This window comes from Phaenicophaeus curvirostris, chromosome 13 (genome assembly GCF_032191515.1).
Source record: "Phaenicophaeus curvirostris isolate KB17595 chromosome 13, BPBGC_Pcur_1.0, whole genome shotgun sequence".
In the NCBI taxonomy this organism is placed as follows: domain Eukaryota; kingdom Metazoa; phylum Chordata; class Aves; order Cuculiformes; family Cuculidae; genus Phaenicophaeus; species Phaenicophaeus curvirostris.
This window is the reverse complement of record NC_091404.1, coordinates 16,591,556-16,610,769: the sequence shown is the minus strand read 5'-3', so window position 1 is coordinate 16,610,769 and position 19,214 is coordinate 16,591,556. Positions and strand designations below refer to the sequence as shown.

The 19,214-nt window shown below is 35.8% G+C and overlaps 1 protein-coding gene across 4 annotated transcripts in view; it reads left to right on the top strand.

The window, feature by feature from the left end:
• The window catches only part of DIAPH2 (diaphanous related formin 2), a 194,115-nt gene that overhangs the window by 55,057 nt on the left and 119,844 nt on the right, over positions 1-19,214 (top strand). For all 4 annotated transcript variants that reach the window (XM_069868009.1, XM_069868008.1, XM_069868007.1 and 1 more), the window contains 3 exons: positions 9,536-9,637; positions 10,930-11,024; positions 15,287-15,388. In XM_069868009.1, coding sequence (XP_069724110.1) covers positions 9,536-9,637; positions 10,930-11,024; positions 15,287-15,388 — 299 coding nt within the window. The remainder of the gene's footprint in view (positions 1-9,535; positions 9,638-10,929; positions 11,025-15,286; positions 15,389-19,214) is intronic.

Here is a 19,214-nt window from a genome sequence, read left to right as displayed (position 1 = left end):
AAACTGAAACTTCTCTGGAACTTTATTATTTCAGATACCTTTTGTGTTGTGTAAGGTGGGACTATGCCCGTTTTAGTATAATATTATGGAATAATTTCTCCATGAGGCGACAGATGAATAAAAAATTGTGGCCCAAAGGCTATTTAAAAGTAAGAACTCCCCATGATAAACTAGGTCCACATGATTCTAAGTCAATGTGGAACTATCTGTAAGTTGCCTATTTCTCTCATACTAACATTCAGAATAATTTCCAAGGTTTTCCTTTAGGACATTTTTTGATCTTGCATAAAAGATCTTTCAGTCATTATTGCTGAGATGCTTCCTTTTAATGAGGAAATTTGAGCCAAATTTTGCTTCTGTTGGTAAAATAGTTAAGCAGAGCATAGATTACATCTGCTAAATGTGGAATATAGTGTTGATTCTGTATACGTATGTGCTTAAAATGTGTTGAGGTGAACAGTGAGACTTGACTATTTTGGTAAAGGTGAGACACTGGTAGCCGTGTTTCAGGACTATTTTCAGGCTGCTACAGTGCAAGTGGCTTAATTTAGTACCCTGTTGGGTCCCTTAAGACTAATCCTGTAATGTGGAAGTAATTTATCTTTTAGCTCTTGAAGGCAGACAATCTTTGCACCTGTATTCAGTGAGCACCTCTGTGTTTCCACCAAACCTCAAGATACTTGGACCCAGAGAATGCTGTTACCAGGTAGATTTGTTATAAGTCAGTAATAAACGTTTCTCATACAGGGTCATCTTCAAGCTACTTGAGGCTGGTGTTTTGTTTTCATGAGGTGACTGAGAGTACATGCTAAGCAAAAGAGTAAACATATATTAATGAATATATATTAAATGTCTGGCTTTTTGTGTACACAGGGACAGGATAAACTGAATAGTGACACTTCCCAGCTTCCAACAGTTGAAAGTTGTTTCTTAGGTTACATCTTTATATGTAGTAAAATCTTCAGTGTGTTTTTTCTTCAATGAACTCATGATCTTTTAGCATTTATGACCGGTGGCATTGGTCTTTCTCTGTATTTTGAACAGACGTGTAGTTTTCTAGCATTTCAATCCCGCTGCTTGCTAGTCTTCCTGGTTTGTTACCTCCCTTTTTTGTCACTGCAAGTTTCATTAGTAGCTAATTCATATTTACTCTCTCAGTGCTTTCAGAGACAGCTGTCCTATCAGAGGGGAGACCAAAGTCATACATAATACATGAGAGACAGTTATACATCAGTGATGACCATTGCCTAATAGGTATTAGTTGATTCTCTTAATTGCTAAGGTGAAACCTTGCAGCTTTGGTTGTCTTGATATGGAATTATGAAATATCTCAGTTAGTGGTTGTTTTTCAGAGTTATATTAACATGCCAGAAATATTTTGTGGTCACAGTGTATCGAATCTCTACTGGGATGATGCTAGTTAGAATGATCATTGGTCAGAATGACTGTGATGTGGAAAGGTGTGATGCGTCTTCCCTCTGTGGTGTGGTAGCTCTTGTTCCAAACAAGTCACTATCCTGTAACATGCCTGGTTAAACCTGTTGGTAATTCTAGTCTGAAGCTTGCAACAGCCAGTGTTCTTGTCACTAATGGGCTGCAAAACTACTTGTGCCCACATATGAGGATGAAAGATGTGCTTTTTGTAGATTAAATGCAGCTAATTGGATTTATTTGATACTGTCCACCTCAAGGCTGCAATTTCTAACATTTGTTTATGGAAAACTAATTTCCTGACATTTTATAAATAAGGATAAAAGTTGCTATTAGTATTTATCAGCTATAAAAGCTGTGATTACCAGTCGGCTTCACAGGGCACTGCTTACTAGTTATAAAAACTAATGGAATCTATTAAGACAGATAATTTACCAATTATTTTCCCCTGTGAAGTTATGCTTTGGAATTAATGCCTATGTAAGCATCCCTTTGAGTTATACTGGCTTAACAAAACAATAAATACCAGGTAATTACCAATATTTTTTTTTAAACTCTAAATTAGTATGACAATGGAATTCTTTTTACTAAACATTAAATCAAATTTCTTAAGTACTAAGTCAATGGAAATGTAACATTACATATTTCACTGTGTGGGCCTGAGTGTGTAACCAGCATGGGATGCACCATGTTACACTTGAAAAACTACAATAGATCTTGAGGATGGTAAACAGAGTTTGGGGGATAATGTATAAAAGTCAAAATTTTTCATGCGTGCTTGTCCAAAACTTTGAAGGTAGAAAAATACTTTAAAAAGAGAGGATACTGGAACGTGCATTTGGAAATGTGTATTTTACTTAGTGTATATTTAGTCAGGAGCTTTATATGTCAAAGACAACAGTGAAAAAGGAAAAGAAATCTATTTAGCACTTATATTTTTACTACAGCTGGAGTTGGTTCTGTGGAACAGCAGAATCTATTTAACTTGGCTGTGTAAAATGATCTTTTTGATCTTCGGATCTTTTTTTAGCTTCATTATTTCTAAAATTCCTTTGGAGAAAGGGATTCCTGTAGGTGTCTTTTTTTGGGGAAGATGTGGCTTTCACAAGACTAATCAAGAGGAAAAACAGCTGAACTATTTATATAAAAGATTTTTTTGTTTACTAGGTTTGTCATAGCAATAACAGAAAAAGGAGTTAATTAAAACCTTCATAAAATAAGATTGTAGTTTTTTGACATTTAGTTGTAATTTGAATTTTTTTTTTGTCTGAGTCTTGATACTTTTAGTTTTGAAAGTTGTATGGATAACAGATGTACGAGATAGGATATAATCTGGAAAATAATTATAGCTATCTCTCAGTTCTGAGGTGGCGATGACCTGAAATCAGAGGGAAGAATATAACTGGGACATGCAACTGTCTAAATTGGAAATACTATTACAGGCAGCATTTTATTTTTATAGGCAAATACCTTCTCTGACCCACTTAAACTTACTATATTACTTCTGAAATGCATTGACTGATCTTTTTAGTCATTAGACAAGCACTAATATATAGGCAGTCAAGACATGTAATGCCTCAGTGCCCAGCAAAAGCTCACCACAGATAAGGGGCTCTAGAGCAAAAACCAGCATGTTCACAGTAAGTATCACAGATGTGGAAGCAGTGGCAGCGCTGAAGGGAGAAATGGGGTCGACAGTCTTGAGGCTTTCTTGCATAAAAGTATTCATGGAGGCAATGTGAGAGAAGAGTTTATGGAAAAGGCTACTGGCTTTTATTCCAGCTTCTTACAGCACATCATACCAATGCAGTTAAGTAGGCCCATTGAGGCTATTTTCAGTTTAATCATAGTTTGCCTGCTATTGTTTGATTTCAGCTGTACAGGAGGGGAGCTTGCAGGTATTTCTGTTACTGTTTGTATGTGATGAATATTTGCTTACTGTCTATCAGTGAATGCAACAGGTTGTACATCAGGCTTAAGCAGGATAAAGAGAAGGGGGCAAAATCAGTTGTGTGTGGTTTTTGTTCTTGTTGCTGTTCTGGTTTTTTTTTCAAATAAAATTTTTGTGGCCCAGTCATGAACTTGATTTCAAGTTATTGAAGTTATTACTAGAAAGTTAAAAGCAACTGCAGTATGGAGTAGTTGCTTTACTACACTTCAGCCATAGAACTTTACTGCAGAAATTCTTGATGCAGTTTTACAAATTGCACTTGCAAATTTAGACTAGTTAGAACCACTGGGGGGCAATTTTAATAGAACAAGAAATATTTTTATCCAGACACTAAATGTGATGGCCAAATATAGTAACAATCAATTGTTTTATAAGAGCAAATACTATGAATAGAGATTCCCTACTATTTTTTGACAAAATTAATCTGTGAAACTAACTAATGATTTTTTTTTTTTCTTCCACTGAGCATAATCTGTTGGGTTGATGTCACTTCCTTCAGCTTGATTACATTAATTAGGCAAAAAACATATGAGAGTGCAAGAGGCTCCATGTGTTTTTCCCATCAGTCTTTTTTTTTTTTTTTTTTTTGGTAATCTTGAGAGCTCAAACTAAGATTCACTTTCAGATCAATTCCTTCTTTTCTTTGTAATGTAGTTGTTGTAAGTTTTGGTTGTTGTTTTGTTTGTTTAAAATGCTGTACCAGATATTTAGCTCTTTTGATTGCAGAAGGGACAGAGTGACAGCAGGAGTGCTTAATTAATGTTACTTCAGGAATTGTTAGCTGAGTGATTTTATGTGAACTGTGAAATGCCAGGTGGCATTGGAAGCAGTCATGAGGTGGCAGAGCTGCTGTCTTAATTGACCAGAGGGCATGGCTGGCATCTGTGGATGCTCTTGCATTTATCTCTGGATATTTGGGGAAATGGTTTGCTGTTTGTCGAAGTTGGAGACCAGTGACAGTGTGGAGACTCTAAGTGAACTTGGATACCAAATTACTTTAATCTCAGTTCATGCAGTTCACGAATTTCAGGACATCCGTGTTCTGCTGGAGAGAAGTGTTGGCTCTTGCTGCATCAACTGTGGCATCTCCCACTGTTTCTCCTCTGGGATCCGCTGAATGTAGTTTCATTTGCTGTAGGATTGATTAGAGGATACCTCCTTGGTCACTGGTCCATTTAGCTTGTGCTGTTGTTCTCTGACTTGCTGTTGTCAGGGCTCTGCTCATTTGGGATGCCTCTGGACACATTTGCACTTTTTGGTGATCAACAGGTTGTTTGCATAGTTTGTCCTTGGGCAGGTGAAACTTGCCAGAGTTCATTTGGCTGTCTGGAACAAGTGGTTGGTCATGTTTCATGCTTTATGGAAACAAGTGATTGGGATGGTAATTCTGATGATGCTGACAACTTTACTAACCAGGCCTTGTGTGAACTGCTGCAGTGTTTCATTTGAGCATGGAACTTCTGCAGTTAGACAAATGGAAAGGCTCGGCGTTGGTGTATTGGTGAGGGAAGAGAACAAGTGCAAGTTTGAGACTACTTGGATTGATATCCTTCCTTTCCCCCTTTTTTTGACTTTCATTTTCATTCTTGGGTGCCTCTGGAAGTAAAACAAGTAGCTTCCCAATATTGTCAAATTGGCCAGGCTTAAAGACATTTTATTATGTTGCAGTAGAGTTTATTGAATTTTTGTGCTACAAAATATCTTCTAATCTTTTCGTGGTGTTCCTATCATCTTATTTCATTTTTCTACCAAGTTGTATCTCATGGGGTTTTTTTTAGTGAACTTCTCAGTCTAATTAATAGTTTCAGCTGTTCAAGCATACTCCTGTATGTATAGTTTACATCCCTTGATACTCTATACTTGATACTTTTTCTTCTGTTCTCCTGTATTAGCCATAGATTTTCTGCTGGCTAAAAAGCATAATAAAGCAATTAATTTATTTTGTATATTTACTTCTGCTGCCAAATGGTAGTAAATGCAATCAGTAGTCCACTTGCCAGATGGAAATAAGATGAAATTACACATTCATGTCCTGTCACAGTATAAGGGCATTTTTTCACAGTGGCTGCAGACTTGATAGAAATTGGAGATTAAGGCTCAGGTTCACATAGGCTAAAGTTCACATAATCTCTTTCTTCACACTGTAATTCAATGTACTCCATTTTTCTCCCTTTAATTTTCATGTGCATGACTGACAGTTTTCACCATTAATTCTTTATTAAACTTATTCACTATTTGTTTTAAAAAAAAGAAAGGGAGAAGTTAATACGAACTGGACCTTTCTCCTCAGAGTAAAATGCTTTAATAGCTCCAGTAGCAGTAAGTGAAATTGTATAAGTTTTAAAAAAATTGTCATGATGGCTTCTAATGCCATTCAGTAGTTGAATTAATGAACAGGTGTAGAATGGTAATTTTAAAGAGCTGTGTCTGCTTGTTTTGCTACAGAAGTACAAACGTACTGGTCGTAGAATTTTTTTTTACCCTTGATTACTTCTCTGAAGTATTTCAGCAGCTTTGTGCATGTTCTTTGCCATGATTGTCGTTAGTCTTGTTTAACGTATTTTCATCTTAAATAACGTTTAGTGTTGCTGTTTTTTCTTGAAACCCTGCATAGGTTTCAAACAGTGTCCTTTCTGTGGGATTAAATTAGTTCCCAGCTGAAGGTACTGCTAAAGGTATACACTGGAGCCACACATGCATTGCATAATATAAGGTGAACTGAAAACAATCCCTTGCAGCATGTTGCATCAGCTTTTTTCCTCCAATACTGGTAAACAAATATGTTGTTACTGACAAAATAGAATTCTAATGGGAATTAAAAAAAAAAAAGAAAAAGTAGGCAAAATGGTTTGGTGTTTGAAGACCAGAAAATACAGATCTAAAGAGACATTTAACTAGGCAAGAACATGTTTTTCCTTTTTGCTATATCATATTCTCTCTCTTTCCCTTTCCTCCTTTTGTCTGCTTGAGGTAGATGATCAAGAAAAGTAAACTCAATGAAAATATTTGATGTGAGATAATTATAATAATAAGCTTCAGATGTGGAGAGTTGATGTCTTTCTTTCAGTGTCCTATTGCTTAACAAGTTGTTGTGGTCAGAAAGGAAGGAAATAGGTCCCCCGCTACACTTCTTTTTTTTTCTGAAATGTCCCCATCTTTATTGTGTCTGTATGGTGTCTTTACGACTGCCACTAACTTGAGGTACTGTCTGTCAGACAGTTGGTAAACAGGTCAGTTTTGAGAGATGTAAACCAGTGCCATTATCCAAGTACTTCACTCCACTAAACTCCAAGGTCTGTACGAAGTAGTGCAGATACTTCAGCTTCCAGACTGATTTTCCAGCCTGCTTTTTTGAGCTACCCTATGTTGCCTGCTATAAAATACTATTTCCATCTCTCTGTCTGGTTTTCTGGCATCAAATGAAAAAGTGCCTCTCATGTTTAAACAGGCACTTGTGAAGGAAGTACCTGAAAAGGGTTGGGATGCTGGTGGGCAACAATATGTTGTACATCAAGTAGCTTTTTATTTATTTGATTTTTGTTTAAAATTCTGTGTTCTGTGATCCTGTCACAGTTGAGTCAGTGCTGATATGCAGTATGCAGTCAGACGGAGAGAGCACCACTGACAGAAGAGGGAAGAGCGTAGCTTTTGGTAGCTCTCTGGTGCTTAATGTACTCTTCATGCATGGGTCCAACTGTGTTGGAGGAATTCTAGTAATTTAATATCTGTTGCTGCCTATCAGTCTTACATTGATAAGATTGGTGTTGATGCTGGATTGCAGTTTTGGTGCAGTCACATAAGCATCCGATTTGAGAATTTCTCTGTGGTTTTCTGTAAATTGGCATAGAATTAGCTTGATTTTTCTAAGTCTCGTGCTTGAAAAAAGAACCTTTGGAAGGAACATCTCTGGTCTTTTCCAAATGGAAAAGTTTTAATCTAGACATTAAATATCTATAAAATCTGTAATTATTGCAGACCTCCAGGCTTAAGTGGGTAATAGTAGCCATGGCTTCCTGTAAAACTTTGCAACTTTTAGTCTTTGTGTCCTAAGTGTGGTTACTAGTTTCACAACTGCTAGAAGAATGCAATCTGGACACAAACTAGGAAGGATAATAATCCTCTCTGTGTCTCTTTCTGTCAAGTATTGTGTGCTTGAAAATGGGACCCCAAAACCATTTTACCTTTTTGATACTGTGGTAGCTGAGTAATTTAGTGTGTGTTTTTTCCAGCTGGTCTAACCTAACACCTTTACCTTTGAACTCTTGCTCACAAAGGTGTTCCTCTTGCAGTGTCTGATCAGGTGTTTGTGAATCACCACTACAGGGGGGAGAAAAAGCTTCTTTGTGTGGGGTAACATTTGGTAACAAAAACATCTGTGCTGCTTCCATTTTCTTTTGCAGCTTCATCTTTTTGTTAGCTCTGCAATTTTGCAAGCCACAAGACTGAAGTGATAAACACTGGCTTTGCCTGTGTGTTTTCTTAGCTGGTTACAATATAGGTTTGTGTTTAGTGGTTGCAACTAATGTGACAAGCGTCTGAGCTGATTATGAGGGCGTGTTGTTCAAAGACTTCATCTTCTTGAATCGTTTCTCCCACTCGTCTTAACCACACACAAATCTGAGCTCTTCAGAGGCTCCTGTTCATGTAATGGAACTCATAATGTTGATTACCTTCTCATGGGACAGCTACTTGTTAACTTGCAAGTGTGTGTTTGTTTTGTTGAGCACCTGGTTTTATTTCCTTGTTTAATTGTGAACAACTAGTGATGAGGGTGTGATTGTTTCATGGAGTGTCTCTGCAGGATTTTAAAGGGTAGTTCCTTATAGTGGAAGGGTCCTTGCTGGTGGGATTTTTGAGTATTGTCTGTATAGTATTAAGGTCATGTGTAGCTCTGTCCTTTTACAAATATGAAGCAAATCTGGTCATATTATGTAGTTAAGGTTGCAGAGTAATGATGAGGCAGGAGGAGAGGCAGTACAGCGTTGTTGAATAGTGTTTATGTTCAGTTTTTTCTGCTTTAAGCATTTTGGAGGTAGCTGGAGAGGAGATACCTATCTTGTACTAGCTTAGTTTATTCTGGTATGAAAGTGCTCAAGGTAAACTAATTATTCAAGCACTATAAAGCCAGTAGAATTATTTCATGCCAGATGTTTTCCTAATGGTATTGTGTATAAGAAGAAAAATAACTTTTTTGTTGTTTTTATTTTTTATCTTTTTTAAAGCTTTTAAAACTGAGGCTTTGGTGTTATTCTTCAAATAAAAATGAACATCTTTTCTTAGGAGATATTTTACCTGTTGTGAAACCCATGCTGGTGAAAATAGTACAGCGAAAAGCAATGCTCAGAGAAGACAGACATATTTAGTTTGCTTAAAACTTCCTTTTAATGTGACTTTCAAGTTTTTCATTTACTTTTGAATGTCCTAAGATGTTCATTAGGTTAATTAATGTTAAGCACGTTTTTGTTCCTTCATTGCCAAATATGTTATGTGATATTTAAAAGGAAATAACTACTTCTTAATTGGTTTATTTAATTAATACTTAAAATTAATTATGTTAAATTATGCAAAATCAGTGTAGAATTTAAATATTTCATTAGCACATTACTAGTGATGTGATCCTTGCTAAACAAAAATAAGTCAGATGAAAATATATGGTATCTTCTTACTTGACTTAGTTCTTTACCATTGACAGCATAAAAAATGAGCAAAACCCAGCCTTTCTGTTGTATAATAAATCTCAGAAGATTTATCTTACTGGTTTTGGCTGAAGAAGTTCAAATAGTATTCAAGTTATTAATTTTTCAACAGAGGGCACTCACGCACTTAGAGGTAATGACAAATCACTGTGTTTATAGAAGTGTGAGGAGTAAACTGGAGCTGAAGATAACAAGTGTGTGTTAAGATGTATAGATATAATTTGATAATGCTTTGGAAATTTGGTCATTTTCATATTAATATTTTCATTTCATATTCGTCCAAATTTTAAACATTTGCTTGGTTTCGTTAGATGCTTTACTGTACTTTGAGGCAGTGCCTCAAATAGCTGCCTCTAATAGATGCATTACTGTGGCTTTCTAGCTGATTTGCTGTTAGTCTGTTAAGTTTGAACAGTTCTAATAATGGATTGTAATTTAATAAACACATTCTTTCCAGCTAAAAAGACAGTAGAAGAATCAGAAGAAAAGAAAACAGTTCAGTCAAAGAAAAGGGTTAAAGAATTAAGAGTTTTGGATGGAAAAACAGCACAAAATTTATGTAAGTGATGTCAAATGCAGTAGGTGAATAAATAGTGTGTGCATGCACAACTGTTTTTTTGTTTGTTTACATATGCAACATTCTTTTTCTGAAAACTAGGTGAATATGAGCTTTAAGTTGAGAAGTGATTCTATATATAGTTTGAATTCACTATGCAGCTTGGGAAGACAGTGTTTGTCGGTTTTGTGGATTGGGGTTGAGAGGCCGTTTCAAAGGATTCCTTCTGGTTAAAGTAATAGAGAAATAGAGCTTGGTTGGGGTTAGACTTTTAAAGAGAAAAATATGGTGAGAAAGGATAACTTAGGTGCAAAACTACTGCTATAAATTCTGAGGAAAAGAGCCCACCTTTGTTTTTTTAACTCATTTCCTTTCTGTTTAATTATGGAGGAAAATTAATCACTAAGAGCAGTAGATGCTTTTATTTTAATTAGAAATACCATAGAACATAGCTAGTCCAGCTCTGCCTGTGGCAAATGAAGTGTGTAAAACCAAATCTGTGCATTGTTTATTACCACATCCATGAGCACGTTTTCTTAAGCAGAAAACAAACTCTGACAGAAGCGATAGATGACTTCAAGTTTTGAAAACATGGACGCAAGAAAATCAGCCATACTAGTAGTGGGGAATGCATAACACTTTATTACCAAGGTTTACTGATTTGTCTGTATTAGGAATACATTGTAGTTTATTGAATGGGGCTCTGTTGAGAAGTTACAAAATCCTGAGATCAGATAGCTTTCAGAACTCTGTCCTTGAGAGGTGTGCAATAGGCGTTATCTCTCATAAAAGTTTAGTTACTCAGAAATGTGGTGGATTTAGGGTATTTTTTGTCTTTGCTCAGCTCTTCGTTACCCTTTTGACATGCAATTTTTTCTAGCATGTCATGTGAATATCATCTGGCTAATGGTAAATGCCGTACAGCTATTCATACGTGGCTCTGAAAGCACCAAGTAATAGTCTTCTAGTGGCTGAGTAAGGATGAGTAGTAATGCAGATGGTGCTATTCAGAAGAAGAGGACTTTATTGCTAGAGATAAGTAACACTGTTAGGGAGCAAGTGAGGCTGATTAAACAGTTAAGTGCTGTCAGTTTCATTTCCTAGGAATGAAATCCATTGTGTCGAACTGCAGTAGTGTGCCTCACGTAGCATTTGTTCTGTATAGATGCTTTAATTGTGAGTCGTTTTAATTTGGATCAAGATGATTTTTCAGTTAGTTGCTAGAAATGAAGTTTGCCTTCTTATGTCAATCTTCTTGAACTTTTTGATTCTAATTATTTATTACTCTATTTCAGCAATATTTTTGGGTTCTTTCCGTTTGCCTTATGAAGGAATAAAAAATATAATATTAGAGGTTGATGAAAAGAAGCTGAGTGAATCCTTGATTCAGGTATGTGAAAGTATCTGATTTTGTTCATAGCTTATTTCCATGTAAAAATGCTGTAAAGGTATAAAAATTGAAGATTAAGAATATTGTAGATTTTCCTGGATAACAGCTACAAGTTTACCAGCTGTGTTTACTGTTTTGTTTATTTCGCTTGTGATTTTGCATATGGTCACATATAGCACTAAAACTGTCTTTAAAAGACACTGTTAACAAAAGTACTTTTAAATCTCTCACTTTGTGAAGTTTTCCCTTCAAAAGGAAATACCTGACAATTCCTTTTTTTTCACTTTCAAAGACAAACATTTACGAGATTTAGACTGGTGAGTAATGCATAGGACATAATATGTTAGGCATAGCTATAAGGGCATTATCTTACGTGTTAATTCCAAAATGCTGTAAGCCACTGTTGTAATGGTTTTTTATCGGTTTGAAGAAGTTTATTCTTGACAAGAAGTGTGTGCTCAACAGGTTGAATATGGCTACCACAGTGGTGGAGCAGTTAAGCCCTCACCCAGTCCCAGCACCTTGCTCTGGTGCCCTTGACAAGTCAGGGGGGTACAAATTGCCCACCCTTGGTCTGCAGGCACAATGAAAAATAGGGAAGGCCTTACAGCTGCACAAGAACTGTTCAACGGGAGCTAAAACGTTGGTGTGTTATCAACACCGTTTTTGTCACAAGTCAAAACAGCACCTATGGGCTGCTGTGAAGAAAATGAACTTAATCCCAGTGAGATCCAGTGCATCATAACAAAGGCAAATGTGATTGCAGGGTATATCAGGTGAATATTTCCAGTAGAGAGGAGAATTATTATGCTTTCAAATAATGGAATTCTAAGAACTCGGCTAAAATACTCAGTATATTTAACAAAAATGAATATGAGATGGAGAAGCTGAACTTAAAAACTACTTAAGATGATTGAAGGATGGAGAAGTTGTCTATAGAAGGAAGCTAGAAAAGATTGGCTTGATTAGATTAGCAATATAAATAGCTGAGAGGGGTTACGACTACATTATAACTGTGTATAGAGAAGTGATGTGCATGAGCACTGTGGAGGAAAAGATGAATAACTGCAAGGCAGTGTTAACAGCAGAATAAATGTGTATGAATTCATCATGAATGCAACTACCTACAATCTCAACTGCCTGTAATCTTCAAAAAATGAGGTTTTGGAGATTGGCTCATTTCTGAAGGGGATAGAGTGACAGAGCGGCTTCTAATAGCAGGGGGATTGAGCTGATAACCCGGAAGAGATTCCTTCTCTGTTTGTAAAGACGGTCTTAGAAATGTGTTTGGGTAAGTGGGTTGTATAATCTATTTCATGTTCAGTCTACTCTGGCTTATTTTTATTCTAATCTTCTGAGTTATTAACTAATTTACCAGTTTAACAGTTTTTATTACTACTGATCGGAAGCTAAATGGGTGTAATGTAACTGAGCAGGTAGAAAACTGCTTTTACAGTTAGGCTTCTCAAGTCCTCATTTCTTGTTGCATTTCAAACTTATGTTGGAATATTTAATGAAATTAATTGGATTAATAAGTTTGAGTACGTGATAGTCTATATCAAGTTTTAACTCTTCCTTGAGGAAAACACTGTAGGAAAAAATATTCTCAGTTCCCAGTGCGTCTTTGAGAGGGTGAGTTCTTGTAAACATAACAGTTGTCTAATGCCATGTTTAGCAGAATTAGGGCACTGTGACAGAGACTAGTCATTGATAGTTTCAGTGTCTTAAGAAGAAACTTAGATTTGTACTTCTTTTTATTTTACCTTATTTTCATTTAAAACCACATCATTATAAATACATTATGGAAGTCTATTTCTTAAAGCACTGACATGAATTTAAGTATGGGCTCAACACTTTAGCTTCTTTTTCAGTTATTCAGTACTATTAATGAAAGTAAACATATCTAATTATTATATATATATGGAGAGCTGTAATGCTAGTAGAGCAAAACTCTCCTAGAAGCCAAGAGTAAATGGCTTGATGTGTTAGCTTTAGACCATAAGTTTATTCATGTGTAATTAAATATACGTTTCTGAGAAATACAGTGAAATTTTTGACGTTAGCATTTGGTAAATAGTGTACCTGATGAAAATAGGTTAAAACAATTCCATTATTTAATAAGTTGATGTGTTTTATCTTTACCAATATTAAACAGTCAATCAAATGAGCAATAATATTTTGCAGATGCTTTGTTTTTTGAAGTAGGTATCTGTCGGACATAGTTTTGGGTTAATGGGAAAGGAAACACACTTAGGTATAAATAGGAGGCCATGGTTTAACTGTATGGCATCCAGGTGAACCTGATGCTTGTCTCTGTCAAGTATATTGAACTCCTCCTACTGAGGCACTTGGCAAGGGATGCTTTGTATGAGACTGCTTGTCATGTTTATTTCTCCTTATTAATATGGGTGAATGTGTGATTCTTTCAGCCTAAGAGAATTAAGGTAGCTATCACTTGCCAGTTTGACAAATTAGACTGATACGTTTCTGAAAATTGTACCTTGATGCCTACTTCATCAAACTTGGCAGTGATCAGTACTCAAATTCTCCTAATGAATACGAACATTGCAGGAGTGATGTCAAGATTGGTATGTTCCAAAAATAAGACATGTAACTCTAATAGTACAGGTTTCCTCCAGTTAAGATTTTATCTGAAAAAAATAAGCTTCACTCGTTGCTTTCCTAATTTTTAAAGGCATGTAAGTTTGGGGTGTTTTTTGTTGTTTTTTTTTTTTTTTTTCTTCTTTTTCTTTTCGTATCGCAGTCTTTTTGTGACACAGTCCTAAACAGTCATTATCGGTTCTCTGACAGTGTCACTGTGCTTGTCTCTTCTGTTTTATTCATATCTTATGGGAAGACATGACAAGACACTTTTCTGGTGGGAGGGGAGGAAAACTGATGTGCTAATCACCTAACCACAAGAACTTCAAGGATCGTGTTCTACAATATTCTACCTCTGTAACTAGCGCAGCAGAAAGCATTAAAAGATCTCATTTTTTACGTGTAGCACAATTATCTTATATCTAATATCTGTCTTATAATTAAAGTTCTATAAAATTGCTTATTCCAGGGATACTTTATTGGAAGTGAACCTCTAAACCCGAGAGGTTCTTGTTGAAGAACGTGGACTTACCCCTTTTCTCTGTAATACCTCAGTACCCAGTATGTTTGTGTAGATGAAAAAATGATTAGTGTGTGAAGACATTTTTTTACCTTGGTTGTTTGGGACAGGAGTCATTGCACTGTGGAGCTGGGCAAATGTCATGTTGATTTTTCGTAAGCTATTGATGACAAAAATGCGCTACCTCTTTGGCCCCTGTATGTGTATTAAATATCTATAAATGATCCAGCATACAGAAACAGGTTGCCTGCTTTTGCTATGTACTTAGGCAGTTAGACCACCAACTACCCCCTGCCCCCACATCTTCTGAAGGGCCACCCTGGGAAAGCAGGCTGGGCTCTGTGTTTGCCTAGATCTTGAAGGTGTCTCTACCTCTTTTCTGTAGGTAAGTGCCTGCAACTCAGGCAACTCAACACCCTTTGAAATACCACAGAATCACACTTGTCTCTAAGCAACTCCAGAGTTTTGGATCCACATCCAGTATCCAAAATACTACACCATATTTGCTTTTTGAAGTGTTCTTCAGCCTTAATATTTTATATTTTTAGCATAGATTTTTTTTCAGACATGAAGATCATATACTAAACCATACAATTTTCTTAGGGGACATGGATAACATTTCAAGCAAGTTATCCATTTTGCTGAGTTCCATTGTATTTGCTGTTCAGATGATCCGTGCAATTTTATGATGTTGCTCGTTTTTTTCTGTGAAGTATTTTTAAGTGATGTTTGTGCACAGCTGTTTTGAATGTATAAAATTTGTTTTGGTAGTTATGTCTTATTTTACTAAGACCAGTTATTTCTTGATTAATATTTAATGAGCAAGAAGAAAAAAAAAAAAAAAAAAAAGCTTGTAGATAGAGTATAATTCCTCAGGGCCTGACAGCATCAAAGAATTTTGTCTAACTTTAATACTGAGAAGGCATTCTTCAAATTAGAGCCTCTTAACAGAGGACCTGACGTCTGTATTAAATAATTACTGGCTTGTTTTGCTGTTTATATAATGTTAAAGCTGTGTAAATAAAATAAGCTTCCTATAATTTCTTCATGCATTTCCATGTTGTGGTATTTTAAGCGTGTTATTTTCAGATCTCAGCTAGTTTAATATAACAAATTTAACATAATGCCTTGTTTGTTTTAGAATCTAGTGAAGAATCTTCCTGAGCAGAAAGAACTCAATGCCTTAGCCGAATTAAAGGATGAATATAATGATCTTGCTGAGCCAGAACAATTTGGAGTTGTGGTACGTATTAGTGCACTAATTAATTGGAGGGTTCTATTTTATTAAATAGATTAAAAAGAAAAACTTTAGGTTTAAATTATCTTGGTTGGTATTTTTTCAACTCCTGCAGCAGGGAGAATTGCCATCTATTTTTTGGTGAGCAATAATCTAAAAATCTCTGTAAATACATATTAAATGTTTTTCTGGGAGGAGTTATGGTATGGAATTGAGCAACAGGCACTTTGTGCCAGACGAAGTCTTTTGTCTGACTACCTTGCCTTGTATGTTTGTTGAACAGTTATGGAGAACTCGCTAGGTTTGAGTGGTTAAACTTCCAAGAATTCATGAGACACAATGGGTTTGAGTGGTTAAACTTCCAAGAATTCATGAGACACAATGGCATTGACAACTTCTTCGATATGAAAAACTGAATAGCTGAAATAGTTACTATGCCTGTATCATCTCATGTCATGTTTTTAAGTCGTGCACTTACCAGACTTATGGTTGCTCCTGGATTGAAACTAAAAGGTCCTTGATTTTTTCACTTGATTGTATTGAAGAAGTCATTAAAGCGTCCTTATTTTCTGACAGCACTAATATACTAACGATCACTTCTTCGTTGATACACTCTTTTAAAGAGTGACCAACTACAAACAGTTGAGAAGGAATTTAATGGAACGTTAATTAGAAAACATCAAAAAATGGTGTTTTGCCTTATGAAGGGGCTAAGTTTCTGTAATCTTGCTTGCTTATTCGACTATTCTTACTACTAAAATGCTGGAGTTGTGTGCAATTTTGATTTAGATAAGTCCAGTAAAGTGGAAGAAACACACCTGAACTTAAGCTCCCTACATGACTGGAGACCTTTTTTGTTGTGTTGAATTAGTTTCAGAGTTTTGCATTAATAATAATCTTAACCTTGATGTTAAGAAGAAGTTGTTTAGGAACAGAAGACAGAAAGACTGTTATATATATATAAATTTAGGTGCCTTAGTTATCAAGAGATGTTAAATGGTTAATCGCTGTGCCCCTCAAATTTAATACAATTTGGAATAAATTGTTTAACATTTGTGTAGAAAAAACATACATAGTTAATGATGAACTTAGAAGAGAGTAACTTAATATTCAGCTGATATGTAAATGAAAATTAGAATTGCATTTTCATTTAGATGAAATGTTAAAATCAATTATACATCCAAATTAATTAGTGGAACTGTTTTTGAAGTTATATCCTAGGATCAAAAAAGGCAACATGACTTCATATAAAGAAAAGATTGCACTAATGTTGAAGTAGAGCAAGAAGAATAGATGAACTGAATCAGCTGTTTAACATTAAACAAGCTAGGTAGAATGTTCTCTAGTTTTCAAAAGTAAAACTCCTGCTGGAGACTTCATTTTTTTTTTTTTTTTTTTATGACCTGGCAGAGCCGCAGCTTCAGTAAGGACACTGGCTTGCAGTTTTAGTGCTATTAAACATTAAGTTTGATAAAAGCATAAGTCCCTTCGGTGCTGTAAAGTGTGCATCCCAATCATTCTCCATGACCTCAGAGGATGGGCTGGAAAAAAATCCAATCTTTTGTGCTACTAGTGGTGTTCAAACTAAAGTCTAAGTTAACTCACTTCTCTTCACCACCAACTGTGAGTTTTGAACTCCAGTTAAGAACATTAACACTTCAAGAAAGTGATTTAAGTTTCAGTTAGTAACTTTTCAGTGAATCAACAAAATAAATGACTGGCACAGACCGAAGAATTCAGTTTCTGGTGTGCGTACTGGAAAAGCCTAAGAGGGGATGTTGCTGGTTTCTAGTGAATGCAGAACTTCAGCTGTGAAGAACTGGATTGTCAGGATTTCATTGTTAATGGAAGGGAATAACTTTAATTGAGTAGCTGCAGATTCTGTAACCCTTTTAGCTGTAATCCTTGCTGAGGGCAGGTGAACCGGCAAGAATTGTACAAGTGTATTGCAGCTGCATTGGTTTAGAGTCATTCAGTCATTTTAAATGAATTTATTTTCTTCTTCTTTTGCCTCACCCTAATTTCTAGAGCTGCTGAAGAATTAACCTTTCTAGAGCATTGATAGGAAAATAAAAAAAAAAAGGCAACTGTTAAATATTTTATTGGCAAGCGGCTGAGTAAGTAGACAAATTTCTAGTATAGGAATGTCATTTTTTTTTTCCTTAGGAAGTGAGGCAAATTTAATTGTGCTTTTTGCCTCTTTCTCCAATAACCTTTGATCCTAGCTTTAATACAGGACTTGAGAATTGAATGATGATAACAAAGAATCAAGAACTGAATAAAGAACTTGATTAGACAGAGATTTCAGACAAGGACCTTTACGAAAGCCCAGAAGGGGAAATAATGGCATGCAGTCCAGTTATTACAGTTAGCTGGAAAAGTACCACCTATTTTCTTGCTGCTTAATTGTTTATGTGGAAGCCAATGCTTGCTGCTACATGTACCTTTTTGAATTTGTTGTTTTGTTTATGCCTTTGACAGTATGCTTTTGTAGAACTATAAACAATTTGACCTTTTGGTAAGTGACTATGATCTTTGCACCTTATCTATTTGCACAAGATAGCTCTGAGTTCATTATGTTTATCAGCCATTGAACACGTGTACTTGGAAACCTGCATATGAAAGAGAAACCAAGGCAGTGTCAGGAAGGAGGAAATAAACCAGCATTTGTGGTCATCAGCTCATCAAGAGCATAATGTATATAAAAATGTTTTGGATTCTAAGGAAACAACCCACTCAAAGCAGCTGTTATGAAATTGTCAGGATACTTTTTGAATGTTTTGCAGATCAGCAAATTTAATTAAAACATACTGCTGATTTGGTAGTCAAACTGCCTAGCAAAGCAAACAAATTGTCAGTGTTCCATGGCATCTCACAGCATCAAAAAATGAAAGTTCAAACTGACTGAAGTGTGTTGTAAAGGGTTATTCTTCACAAGTGTTTAAATCCCACTGGGTTGTACATGTTTTGTTGAACCTGATTTTCAGGACCTAAAGCTTTTGAAAATTTTCTGTGACATTTTGAGCAAAATCAGTAGTAAGAGGTTGTTCTGCAAAAGTTAGAGCAAATTATGTGATTAATTTTAATTTCCATCTACTGCAGCTAAGTGAAAGTAGAGCCTTTCCAGGCAGATGTTTTCAGTATGATATTTCTGAAATACAGAATGAGTGGAATAATAATATTTCAAGGCTTTACATGATGTTGGCTTGTAGAGGAATGCAGAGAAAGTTATGACAATTGAGAAGTATAAAAAAAGATTGCAAGTTATGCTGAAATGTTTCTTTTTTGATCCCTTCCTCTTTCCTCATTCCAATCTGATTGTATCAATTGTCTGAGACCATCTGCAGTGCTTTCATATTTGTGTTAGTTTTAGCGATTTCTTCATTATTCAGGCCACCCGAGTCTTTCCTGTGGAAGTTGTTGCTGCTGTAGCTGGTAGATAGCACTGGTGGGAAAAATATGATTCCTTCAAGACCCATGGTAAAGCTTTGGGCAACAGAATCATGAGCGCATAAAAATCTTTGTTTCAATATCCAAGATCTGTTATATAACATAGCTTTTTTATATAACAAAGCTTTTCTTTCCAGGGGACAAAGTGCTTCAGGAGCACCACTGATAGGGTGAGAGGTTGGGGGACAGGTGTTCAAGGCCAGGTTGGATGAGGTCTTCAGCAATCTGATCAAGTGGGAGGTGTCCTTGCCTACGGGAGGGCAGTTGGTATTGGATAATCTTTTCAAGTCCTTTCCAATTATTCTTTGAGGTAGTGAAATTGGGGCTTTTTTGGTGGTATAAACTTGAAAAGTCTTAGCATCAAATATATACCATAGTGTAT